The sequence below is a fragment of the Trachypithecus francoisi genome, unplaced genomic scaffold, assembly GCF_009764315.1.
Source record: "Trachypithecus francoisi isolate TF-2019V2 unplaced genomic scaffold, Tfra_2.0 Lachesis_group4, whole genome shotgun sequence".
NCBI lineage: Eukaryota > Metazoa > Chordata > Mammalia > Primates > Cercopithecidae > Trachypithecus > Trachypithecus francoisi.
Genome location: NW_022681469.1, coordinates 23,354,775 through 23,368,392, shown reverse-complemented (window position 1 = coordinate 23,368,392; position 13,618 = coordinate 23,354,775). Strand labels below are relative to the sequence as shown.

At 44.5% G+C, this 13,618-nt stretch overlaps 1 protein-coding gene across 2 annotated transcripts in view; it reads left to right on the top strand.

Moving 5' to 3' along the window:
- Positions 1 to 9,404: 9,404 nt before the first annotated feature.
- NUP205 (nucleoporin 205) overlaps positions 9,405 to 13,618 on the top strand; it is an 89,543-nt gene continuing 85,329 nt past the window's right edge. For both annotated transcript variants that reach the window (XM_033191873.1, XM_033191874.1), the window contains exon 1: positions 9,405 to 9,493. In XM_033191873.1, the coding sequence (XP_033047764.1) occupies positions 9,466 to 9,493 (28 nt within the window). In that variant the 5' untranslated portion in view covers positions 9,405 to 9,465. The remainder of the gene's footprint in view (positions 9,494 to 13,618) is intronic.

Sequence of the window (13,618 nt, the reverse complement as noted above, 5' to 3'; positions counted from 1 at the left end):
AGTGAAACCCCGTCTCTACTAAAAATACAGAAAAAAAAAAAATTAGCTGGGCATGGTGGTGGGTGCCCGTAGTCCCAGCTACTCGGGAGGCTGAGGCAGGAGAATGGCGTGAATCTGGGAGGCGCAGCTTGCCGTGAGCTGAGATCACACCACTGCACTCCAGCCTGGGTGACAGAGTGAGACTCCGTCTCAAAAAAAAAAAAAAAAATTCAACTCCAAGTTGCTGCAGCCACATCAATTTTCTATCTAATTTTGAAAGCATTTAAATTAGTCTTATTACTAACTGTGTGCTTACTAAATGTGCAATTTAAAATGTATATAGTTGTGCAATGTGGTGAACACTGCCATGAGAACTTCATTAATAGAATCACTGATGCTATACTATTATTAGTACTGAATTAATACATTTTTATCAGACATTTCATTCAATAGCTCCTTTTTTCCTTTCTTTAATCCCTATACTTTACCTTCATCATTCTTCAGTTGGATCATCCTATTACTAGTTCTTTATGTTAAATTCATGTTATTTCACTGAATCTTCATAGCAATCCAAGTATTATTGGAAAGTATTATTATTTCTATTTTAATCGATGAGGAAACTCAGGCTCACAGAAGTTGCATAGCTTGCTTGATAACACACAGTAAGTCATGGGTGAAGTAGAAATTTAATTTCAGGGCAGTATGTCTCAGGAGTCTCTTCTCAACTCCACCAGCACGAGATGCCTTCCTCTGGTGATCATTATCTTCCTGAATTCTCAATTCTCCCATGATGTGGGAAGAGAAGATGCAAAATACACATCACTGAAGAACTGGCCTGAGCCAAGGGAAGAAGAGAAATGGTGCACACGCAGCTTCATGTGAATCTGGAATCTTTCTTAAAAATCTTCTTTCTCTGCCGGGCGCAGTGGTTCATACCTGTAATCCTAGCACTTTGGGAGGGAGATGGGGGTGGATCACCTGAGGTCAGGAGTTCGAGACCAGTCTGGCTAACATGGAAAAACCCCGTCTCTACTAAGAATACACAAATTAGCCAGGTATGGTGGTGCACGTCTTTCATCCCAGCTACTCGGGAGGCTGAGGAAGGAGAATCTCTTGAACCCCGGAGGTGGAGGTTGCAGTGAGCCAAGATCGTGCCACTGCACTCCAGCCTGCACGACGGGAGAGAGACTCCATCTCAAAACAAACAAACAAACAAGCAAAACTTCTTTCTCTATTTACTTACTTTTTGCTTTTGTTTTCACTTGGGAATATTTTCTATTGTCCCTTGTTTCTGGGTTTCCATCATGTCCTGAACAGTATAGCAGTTTATTTCAATTCATGCTTTCTTGTTCCTTGTACAAACATAGCTTCACTTTGAGTCTTTGGGTAGGATGAAGCCTCTGCTCTTTCGTCACACTCAGACAGAATTCTGCTTTCCTCAGGAGCTCCCCTCTCTCCTCCACGCACTACTGCCCAGGGCTGGAGCCAAGTATTCATGCTAATTCCCAGAGTACAATCCAGATTCTTTCCTTTTTTTTTGAGACGGACTCTCACTCTGTCGCCCAAGCTGGAGTACAGTGGTGTGATCTCAGCTCACTGCAATCTCTGTCTCCCAGGTTCAAGCGATTCTCCTGCCTGAGCCTTCTGAGTAGCTGGGACTACAGGCATGGGCCATGCCCCGAAAATTTTTGTACTTTTTGGTAGAGACGGGCTTTCATTGTGTTGGCTAGGCTAGTCGCAAACTCCTGGCCTCAGGTGATCCACCCGCCTTGGCCTCACAAAGTGCTGGAATTACAGGCATGAGGCAGGGAGCCTGTCGCAGATTCTTTCTGATCATATAAGTTGACTTTGCAACCAGCACTTTTATAGTATTCTACTCCTACCTGATTTCCTGTTTTACATCATGCTCCATGGTGGCACATGCCCTTGTTAGGACCAAGGACCTGACATAGAAGAAAATAGGGAGTACCTTGCCTCCTTCAGCTCCACATTGATAGTTCATGTAGCAGGAAAACAGGCACCCAGCCTTCTTATCCAAGAGTTTTCAGGTACTTGCAAGAGAGATGTTGGCTTATGAAGAGTCTTCAAAGAGCCCACAATATAGTCTGGCAATAGGTAGTAGACAGCAGCTTGATCTTTTGCCATCCTTATTCATTCAACAAACTTTTATTGACTACCTATTGGGTACCTCTATTCTATGTGGAGCTTCAGTCCAAAGGGACAGAGTTATGAAAAATAACCACACGTTATGGGATGGACATTTAATCCAATCTAGGGGTAGAAATGGAGTGGGGGAAGGTGATGCTTGGGTTGAGGCTTGATGGCCAAGTAAGACTAACCGGATGAAGAAGCAGCTAAAGGTGTTCTAGAAAGAAAAGATAGCACCCACAAAGATTCTGAGTTTGCCTCATGTGCTGAAGTGTGCAGTTTATTTCAATTAACACTTTTTTTTTTTTTTGAGACAGAGTTTTACTCTGTTGCCCAGGCTGGAGTGCAGTGGCACGATCTTGGCTTACTGCAGCCTCTGCCTCCCAGATTGAAGTGATTCTCATGCCTCAACCTCCTGAGTAGCTGGGATTACAGGCACACACCACCATGCCTGGCTAATTTTTGTATTTTTAGTTGAAATGGGGTTTCACCATGTTGGCCAGGCTAGTCTCGAACTCCTGACCTCAGGTGATTTACCTGCTTCGGCCTCCCCAAGAGCTAAACCACCACGCCTGGTTAATGGTTTCTTGTTCTTTGTACAAACATAGCTTCACTTTTTTTTTTTTTTAATATAAAAAGAGGTTGTGCAGGAAAAGTCCTCTTTTTATTTTCTATTTTTTTGAGACAGAGTCTCACTCTGTCACTCAGGCTGGAATGCAGTGGTGCGATCTGGGCTCACTATAACCTCCGCCTCCCAGGTTCAAGTAATTTTCCCACCTCAGCCTCCCTAGTAGCTGGGATTACAGGCACGCACCACCATGTCTGGTGGAGATGGAATTTCGCCATATTGACCAGGTTGGTCTTGAAATCCTGACCTCAGGTGATCAGCTTGTGTTGGCCTCCCAAAGTGCTGGGATTACAGGCTTAAACCACTGTGCCTGGCCTATGGTTTCTTGTTCTTTGTACAAACATACCTTTGCTTTGAGCCTTCTAATAGGATGGAAGACGAATTGGAAATAGGTCAGACTGGAGTTAAGAGGCTGTTGGGATGATCCGGCCTATGGAAGGAAGCTCTTACACAGGACCCATTTGCTGCATCATGTTGTGGGTCCCTACTCCACCAGATACTGCCAATATCACAAGGTCAGTGGATCTGCAACTACAGTCTATAGCTGGCCACTGACTGGGGATCAAAACATGGACCAGTTGTGTTTGGGTCCTCCACTGGGCCCATACGGAAAATTACAGAGTTTGAAACTCGTCTAAATGTCTAAGTCTTGTCCAGGGGAGTTGTTGTAGCTCCGTAAATCCCAAACCTTGAGCTTTGTCACTTTTTCACTGGTCTATTTCCCTTCTCCCTATCCCATACACTTTGATGACTATGTAAAGTCTTATCATCTGTCCATTCAAATGTGACTTATTTCTTTTTTTTTTTTTTTTTTTTTTTGAGACGGAGTCTCGCTCTGTCGCCCAGGCTGGAGTGCAGTGGCCGGATCTCAGCTCACTGAAAGCTCCGCCTCCCGGGTTTACGCCATTCTCCTGCCTCAGCCTCCCGAGTGGCTGGGACTACAGGCGCCCGCCACCTCGCCCGGCTAGTTTTTTGTATTTTTTTAGTAGAGACGGGGTTTCACCGTGTTCGCCAGGATGGTCTCGATCTCCTGACCTTGTGATCCGCCCGTCTCGGCCTCCCAAAGTGCTGGGATTACAGGCTTGAGCCACCGCGCCTGGCCAATGTGACTTATTTCGTATAATTTCCCCTAATTTTCATTTCCCTGACTCCAAATAAGAATTAGCTGTCCTTATTTTAAGATCTCAAATAACTTTGTGCATAGATTGAAACTCAATTCACCGAGGGTGATAAGGGAAGTTACCAGTAATGGATCAATTAGACTGGGGCATAACTATTTAATTGCTGAACGCTGCCATGTCTGCAGTGTACTCTAACAACTTAGTTAAGCTAATCCTGAGTATTTAATTATACCTCCATTTATGCCTATTTGGCCTTAGAAATAGTTTATTTTTATTTAACAAATACTCATGTAGCACTACATGTCAGACTTATTTTAAGGACTTTACAAATAAGTTCCTTAACAACCCTATGATATAGGTACTAATATTGCCACCCTATTTAGAGAGGAAGAAGCCAGGATACTCAGGAGGGTTTCATAGCTAATAAGTAACTGAAACACAATGTGAATTCAGGAAGCCTGGCTCTAAGTCCTGTGCACTTCATCACAATTGTATGTGATCTCTCCCAGCAGGCAGTGGAAGCACTAAGCTCTGCAAATTATTTTTCTGAATTGTAACTGCAAGCCAGAGATGTGGTAGGAGCATGGAATATAAATATAAAAAGACACAGCTGTTGCTTTCTAGGAGTATATCAGTTATTTCTTGGGCATAACAAATCACAAAACGGTGACTTGAAACAATAGCCATTTACTTGCTCACAATTCTACAATCTGGTCTGGACTCACTTATGCATTTACAGTCAGTTGGTGGATCAACTAGTACTGAGGATCCAAGATAGCCTCACTAATGTTCAACATTTCAGCTAGGGTCTGAATGGCTAAGGGCTGGCTAGGCCTCTCTCCTCATGGTCTTTCATCCTCAAAAAGACAAGTTCGAGTTTCCTTACATGGGCAAAAGAGCAAAAAGGAAGTAACAAGGTCTCTTAAATCCTGGACTTAGAAGTGCCCAACATCACTTCCTCTGCATTTTTCTGGTCTAAGCAAGTCAAAGGCCAACCCAGATTCAATGTGGCAGATGATTATACAATGGCTTCAATTCAGGGACCTGTGATTCACTGAGGACCTTTTAATAATAATCTACCACAAGAAGCTAACAGTTTTAGTGAGGAGACAATTGTCATAGCACATTGGGCCGTAATAAAGGTGGGAAAAAGTGCAATAGGTCTGTAGGCAAAGAAACACCTGAATTTGATGGGGGAGGGGATCAAGGATAGCATCATGAAGGCAGCATTAACACAGACCCTGAGACTTTGAGAGCAGATTATGTTTGGAGGTTAACTTGGTGGGTGGTCACAGGTGGATAAGGAAGGGAAAGAAGGGCAATTCAGGAGGACAGAATAACAGGTGCAAAGACATCGATACATGGCAAAAGAAAGCCTGTTGTACTTAAGGATAATAAATAGTTCAGAATGAGGCCGGGCGCGGTGGCTCAAGCCTGTAATCCCAGCACTTTGGGAGGCCAAGACGGGCGGATCACGAGGTCAGGAGATCGAGACCATCCTGGCTAACACGGTGAAACCCGTCTCTACTAAAAAATACAAAAAACTAGCCGGGCGAGGTGGCGGGCGCCTGTAGTCCCAGCTACTCGGGAGGCTGAGGCAGGAGAATGGCGTAAACCCGGGAGGTGGAGCTTGCAGTGAGCTGAGATCCGGCCGCTGCACTCCAGCCTGGGTGGCAGAGCGAGACTCCGTCTCAAAAAAAAAAAAAAAAAAAAAAAAAAAACAAGTTCAGAATGATTAGAGTAAAGGGCTCTTGAGGAAGAGTGTGGAAGGCTGAAGAACAAGGCTCCCCGGTTGATGCCATTCTCCTGCCTCAGCCTCCCGAGTAGCTGGGACTACAGGCGCCAGCCACCATGCCTGGCTAATTTTTTGTATTTTTAGTAGAGATGGGGTTTCACTGTGTTAGCCAGGATGGTCTCGATCTCCTGACCTCACGATCCACCTGCCTCGGCCTCCCAAAGTGCTGGGATTACAGGCGTGAGCCACTGTGCCTGGCCATTTTTTTTTTTTTTTTTTTGAGACAGAGTTTCACTCTTGTTGCCCAAGCTGGAGTGCAATGGCGCGATCTTGGCTCACCACAACCTCCGCCTCCCAGGTTCAAGCAATTCTCCTGCCTCAGTCTCCTGAGTAGCTGGGATTACAGGCATGCGCCACCATGCCCAGCTAATTTTGTATTTTTAGTAGAGATAGGGTTTCTCCACATTGGTCAGGCTGGTCTCGAACTCCTGACCTCAGGTGATCAGCCTGTCTTGGCCTCCCAAAGTGCTGGCATTACAGGCATAAGCCACCATGCCTGGCCATGTTTTTTGTATTTAAAAATCACTTTCAGGCTGGGCGCAGTAACTCATGCCTGTAATTCCAGTGTTTTGGGAAGCCAAGGTCAAGAGCTCAAGACCAACCTGGCCAACATGGCAAAACCCCCACCCCCATCTACTAAAAATACAAAAATTAGCTGGGTGTGGTGAAGTGCGCCTGTAATCCCAGCTACTCAGGAGGCTGAGGCACAAGAATTGCTTGAACCCGGGAGGTGGAGGCTGCAGTGAGCCAAGATTGCGCCACTGCACTCCAGTGACAGAATGAAACTGTGTCTTGAAATAAATTAATAAATTAATAAAATAAAAAAAAATAAAAATCACCTTGGGAGTCCATGAAAGGAAGATCAGATGAAAATAAGAAAGACAAATGAGAAACCTATTGCAAAATACCAAGTTTAAGAAGATGAGACTTGAACAATGGCATAGAAAGCAGAGAAGAGGAAAACGGTTCCAGAAATATTTGTGAGGTAGAATGAACAGGATTTGATAATTGAAGGAAGAATACAGAAAGAATCTCAGGTTTCTGATTTTGGCAACTGGGTGGATACAGGGGGCAGAGTTTTAGGGGAAAAGTGATCATTTACATTTCAGACATGCTGGTTTTGAAACGCCTGTGTGACAATCAATACAGAAATGAACTGGACAGTTGGTTATACAAATCTGAAGCTCAGGAGAGAGGATCAGACTAGAGATACAAACACAGAATTCATCAGCAAGCAGGTGGTAGTAAGACACCGTAAGATGTCCCGGAGAAGGCATGTAGAATGAAAGGACAGAAACTAGAGATGACCACAGGGGAAGAGCTCGATTTAGTGAGTAGAAGAGGAAGAGAAGTCCACGTAAAACACTAAAAATGAACTGGAAAGAGAGGAGGAAAACCAGTATCAGTGGTGCCCCAGTAGCCACAGGATAATATAATTTTCTTTCTTTTTTCTTTTCTTTTCTTTTCTCTCCTTCCTTCCTTCCTTCCTTCCTTCCTTCCTTCCTTCCTTCCTTCCTTCCTTCCTTCCTTCTTTCTTTCTTTCTTTCTTTCTTTCTTTCTTTCTTTCTTTCTTTCTTTCTTTCTTTCTGAGACAGAGTTTTTACTCTATTACCCAGGCTGGAGTGCAATGGCGCGATCTCAGCTCACTGCAACCTCTGCCTCTGGGGTTCAAGCAATTCTCCTGCCTTAGTCTCCCAAGTAGCTGGCATTACAGGAGTCTGTCACCACGCCCAGCTAACTTTGTATTTTTAGTAGAGACAAGGTTTCACCATGTTGGCCAGGCTGATCTCGAACTCTTGACCTCAGGTGATCTTCCCACCTCAGCCTCCCACAGTGCTAGGATTACAGGCGTGAGCCACTGTGGCCAGCCTATAACTATCATAATTCAGAAAAGTGCCCATGGAATTTGATGACTGATCACTGGTAAACATACCAAGAGCAATTTTAGAAGGGTTTATGATGGCAATATCCCAGTTGCTACGAATTGAAGAATCCTGTGAGAGAATACTTATAAAGTGTAATGATGGGCAAAGAGGACTTGCTGGAAGTTAAAGAGTTACTTTATAGAAAGCAAAGTTATCTACTGAGAGGGAAATGTGTGGGCTTAAAAAGTGCGTGTGGAGAGGGAAAGGCTGGTAACAGTTGTGCTGAGAGAGAAATCTTTGAATGCCACTTCCTGTCAAGTTCCTGCACAGTATTCTTTTCAGTTTCATGATAAACTTCTTGAAATATTCCTTTGCCTTTACTTTCTCTCTTCCCCACTTCACTCCTTAAAACCACTTTAATTGTAGTTTGGCATTTGTCTCTATATAACAATGACTTCTAGAAAAAAATCACCAGTGACTTTTGTGTTTCAAACCTAATGTACATTGTGTCACTTGATATTATTTGTCCAAAATAACAAATGTTCTGTTCTGGATATTCTTTTTTGTTTGTTTGTTTGAAATGGAGTCTCACTCACTCTGTTGCCTAGGCTGGGGTGCAGTGGTATGATCTCAGCTCACTGCAACCTCCACCTCCCGGGTTCAAGGGATTCTCCTGCCTCAGCCTCCCGAACAGCTGGGGGTTACAGGTGCGTGCTGCCACGCCTGGCTAATTTTTATATTTTTAGTAGAGACGGAGTTTCACCATGCTGGCCAGGCTGGTCTCAAACACCTGACCTTAAGTGATCCGCCCACCTTGGCCTCCCAAAGTGCTGGGATTACAGGCATGAGCCATCGCGCCCGGCCAGTTCTGGATATTGTTAACATACTCTGTGCTTTTGTCTAAATTATTTGATTCTGATTTCCAACAGTGACATGGGAATGATGGAGAGTTGATACAATGAGATTGTAAGGCACATGGAACATCTCTGACATAGCTATCATCAGATCATTTTCCCAATAGAATGGTTTGCAGGGATTAAATGAAATAATGGCTGTAAAATTCTTAATACATAGCTGTAAATAGCAATGATTATGTTTGAGTTTGATTATATTTAGCAAACTAAAATTTAACAACTGAAGAAAGAGAGTTCAGCTACTTTGGTTGCTCAGGTAGAAAAATACTTGGTGATTATGAAACGATATGTCTGGAATTTGTTTTAAAATCATCGGGGGCGGGGGGTGGGGAGGATAGGGTGCTGGGGTGCTAAGAGTGGTAAGGGTGCTGCTGTGGTGGGAAATTGGCCACGTTATTGATGCTGAGTGTTCACTATTCTAATTTTGTATCCGTTTGAAAATTTTATAGTTAAAAGTTATGATTTGTTTCGCTCTACGCAACTATGTTGACACAACATACTTGGTAAACTGAAATGTCACGGAAACTTAGTTTTTAACCGGTCAATGACTTTTTGAGGTGTAGACACTTCACACCTTACTCCACTCCCCACTGTAAGGAAGATTTAACTTGAAACGGAGATAATGATTTGAACTTACGGCTTTTATAATCTCATAAGTGGGCGTCATTTTAATAACTACTCTCAGAATATCTTTTTCTATTCCACTTTACTTTTTCCTCTCCACTTAACCAACTCATCATTAGAAAGAAACTACAAGTCCCAGGATGCACTACACGATGAACGTCGGATCGAGGACCTCGTGTCTCTGAAGTGGTTGCCCTCGCCTTATTTGAATAATCCCAATGAAAATTGATGCTTGTGACCCAGAGCAGATTCTGGAGCCTTCTGTACGCCTGGGACGGCCCAGCGTGGAGGGGACAGCGTGGTGTCTTTTTGTTCAGGCTTCACTCAGGGCAGCCTCACTCCTTCCTGGGGCCTCCATACGGCAGAAGGGCTCAGTTAGTGCGCCTCTAAGATGGCGACGCCTTTGGCGGTAAATTCGGGTAAGTGTGGCCAGACAGAAAGGAGACGATTGAGCTGAGCGATGACCAGGTCTTCAGGGAGAGACGAGACCGTGGGGTTTCTCGGAGTCTAGCACCCAACTTATGTGCGGTGCCTGCTTTTCACTAATTCTGGGCCTAGAGTCTCACCCCTCCCCAGTTTGAATGGCGCGCGTCGGTACTGCGGCTCTAGCCCTTGAGTTGGGGTTTGAGAATCGAGGCAGTGAGGCTTGGGCAGCTGGACCCAGGTATTTAATCTCTCACAGCCCAGGGCTGAGCCTGGCTCCCTCACCCCCAAGTTCCACTGTGCGTCTGTGGTCCAGATTTCGCCGGAAAAGCGTCAGGTCTTCAGCAGTGAAGCCAGAGGACACGAGATATTTTCCAGCCATGAGCAGAGGCTGAAAGTAGGCGCCGGAGTTCCTTAGAGGGTGGGGGATCTTGCAGGCAGCCAATACTCCCGATTATGAAGTCGGCCATCTGAAAGGTGGTCAGGAAGAGGGTGGCGGGGCTTCAGCGGACGTCTCCTAACTCTGCGGATGTGGTTAGGCCCTGGATGTTCTTGTACCTTTGGAGCTGTAGATTTTCGGGGTGGAATTGAATCTAGAAGGTAGTAAAAGAACTCTGGAAGATTTGGGGTGGATCCTCTTTTGATGATTCTCAATTCGGGAGGTACCGCCCTCCAGTGGTATTTGAATGAGTGAGTGCATTTTGATTGTCATATTTCCTGGGGTACACTGCTGTCGCATAGTAGGCGGGGCAAGGATGCAGAAAGTCCTTCATAAGCAGAGCAGTCCGGGAAAAGAATTTGGCGCTTAGAATGTTAATGCCTCGATTGAGATGCTCAGAACTTCGCGGGCAAGATTAAGAGTATATCTGTGTGGTAAATGCTTGTAAGAATCTCACTTAAAAGGACTCTTTCGTGGGTGCATTTTCTGTTTCTTTACAGTCATTTTTTAAAGTATTGGTTCTATTTTCCACAGGACTGATTTTCTCGAAAAGTTGTCTAAATCTGTTTTGTAAATCATTTCAGAAACGCTATGATAAATTATAATGAAAGCTATGTTTACTGAGCACATACTATATCCCAGCTTTACGCTTATTATTGTGCTTATCTCATTCAGTTGCCATTTATACACCTTTGGAGTAGTTGCTGTTAAATACACCATTTTACAGATTTGGAAATAGAGACTTCAAATAGTTACGTAATGTCCCCAGAGTTAAACATCTAATGATTCTAAGCCAGTCTTTTTTTTTTTTTTTTTTTTTTTGAGACGGAGTCTCGCTCTGTCGCCCAGGCTGGAGTGCAGTGGCCGGATCTCAGCTCACTGCAAGCTCCGCCTCCCGGGTTTACGCCATTCTCTCGCCTCAGCCTCCCGAGTAGCTGGGACTACAGGCGCCCGCCACCTCGCCCGGCTAGTTTTTTTGTATTTTTTAGTAGAGACGGGGTTTCACTGTGTTAGCCAGGATGGTCTCGATCTCCTGACCTCGTGATCCGCCCGTCTCGGCCTCCCAAAGTGCTGGGATTACAGACTTGAGCCACCGCGCCCGGCCCGGAAACATTTTTAAAAGCCAAGAGTCAGGAGGTGGTTTTTTTAAAAAAACTAAACGTCATAGGGAAGGAACCCTTTTTCCATCAAGTAATGAATGTCGAGTTGAGTGGGTAAAGGAAATGTGTCATATACATGCAGTATACATAATGTATATGCATATACATAACATATACATGCATATACATAATATCTTTATGCAGCCTTAAAAAGGAAGGAAATCCTGTCACATAAAACAATGTAGATGAATCTTGAGGACATACTAAGTGAAATAAGCCAGTCACAAGACACAAATACTGCTTGATTCCACTTATGTGAGGTATCTGAAGTAGTCAAACTCATAGAAACAGAAAGTAGAATGGGGTTGCCGGGAGCTGGGAAGGGGAAAATGGGGAGTTGTTAAGGGGGCATAGAGTTTCTATTTTGCAAGATGAAAAAAGCTTTGAAGATCTATTGCACAGTGTGAATATGCTTAACACTGCTGAACTGTACACTTAAAATTTGTGGAGATTGCATTCTGTGTTAAGTGCTTCCTTTAAATTAGTTTTAAAAAATCAAACATCTTAGAGTTGTAAGGAAAAAATATAGAGATTGTAGAGTTCTAAGACCTATGGTTGGCCGGGTGTGGTGGCTCATGCCTGTAATCCCAGCACTTTGGGAGGCTGAAGTAGGCAGATCACTGAGGTCAGGAGTTCGAGACCAGCCTGGCCAACATGGTGAAACCCTGTCTCTACAAAAATACAAAAATTAGCCCGGCATGATGGCAGATGTCTGTAATCCCAGCTACTTGGGAGACTGAGGCAGGAGAATCGCTTGAACCCGGGAGGCAGAGGTTGCAGTGAGCCAAGATCACGCCATTGTACTCCAGCCTGGGTGACAGAGCAAGACTCTGTCTAAAAAAAAAAAAAGACCTATGCTTGTATTTCAGCTGTATAACAACTGGTCGTGCGACCTGTATCAACCCAGCTGAGTACACTCACATACTTGTGAATAAGCAACTATTAACACTGCTTGGCAGTCCTTCTGTGATAGTCTGGTCACCTCGTCCATTCACAGCAGTGAATACTTCAGACCTTTCCACACTCTTCAAATCTTTAACCTGCGAATAACTAAACCCTCAGACTTCTAGTCACAGAAAAAATAGGAGCCAACATGCATGAACGCCCTTTATTCACTCTCAAACCTTTAAACCTAGGTGTGTCTGCATCCTTTTGAATCAGTTTTCCTCTGTGTTCCTATCTAATGTAAATCCCACCCATGTTCTTCTTCTGTTCTTCTTCTGTTACTCTTTTTTTGTGTTCTTCTTCTGTTACTCTTTTTTTGTCTTATATATTCACTTCTCTGTCTTGCTCTTTCCTTTCTCTCCACTAATAATCTCATGCCTCACTCCACTTACTGTCCTCTTCCTAGTCAAACCTGTCAAAAGATTTGTTAGTATTCACTGACTCCATCTCCTTCCTTCCTCCCTCCCTTCCTCCCTGCCTCCCTCTCTCTGCCCAGGCTGGAGTTCAGTGGTGCAGTCTCGGCTCACTGCAGCCTCCACCTCCCAAGTTTAAATCATTCTCCTGCCTCAGCCTCCCTAGTAGCTGGATTACAGGCCTGAGCCGCTGTGCCCAGCCCACTGACTCCCTCTTCATACCTACTATTCCTTCACCCATTCTGGTCTCTTCCATCCTTGTAAACAGCTCTCAATAGGGTTAACTTCTGTTTCTTGTAGTTCAGAAAGTCCCTTTATAAAAAATTATTTATTATTTATTATTTTTTTATTTTGAGACAGGGGCTCATTCTGTCGCCCAGACTGTAGTGCAGTGGCATGATCTCAGCTCACTGCAACCTCTGCCTCCCAGGTTCAAGAGATTCTCCTGCCTCAGCCTCCCCAAGCAGCTAGGATTACAGGTGCCTGCCACCACACCTGGCTAATTTTTGTATTTTTAGTAGAGATGGGGTTTCACCATGTTGGCCAGTCTGGCCTCGAACTCCTGACCTCCAATGATTTACCCACCTCGGCCTCCCAAAGTGCTGGGATTATAGGCATGAGCAAAAAGTCCTCATATTTTAAATCTTCATTTGACTTGATCTTTTAGAGTAAATACCAAAATCTTTTTTTTTTTTTTTTTTTTTTTTGAGACGAAGTCTGGCTCTGTCACCCAGGCTGGAGTGCAATGGCGTGATCTTGGCTCACTGCAACCTCTGCCTCCCGGGTTCAAGCGATTCTCCTGCCTCAGTCTCCCAAGTAGCTGGGATTACAGACATCTGCCATCATGCCGGGCTAATTTTTGTATTTTTGTAGAGACAGGGTTTCACCATGTTGGCCAGACTGGTCTCGAGCTCCTGACCTCAGTGATCTGCCTACTTCAGCCTCCCAAAGTGCTGGGATTACAGGCCTGAGCCACCACGCCCAGCCATCAAAATTCTTTAACGTGGGCAAGTGAGCCCTGCGTGATGATCTTGCCAAACCCGTTTTCTGTACTGCAGCTCTCTTGGCCTTTTGAGTTCTTTTACATGTCGCATTCCCTCTTGCCATAGAAACCCACATGTCCTCTTCCTGGAATGCGTATCTTCACCTCCCACCTGTCAGTTA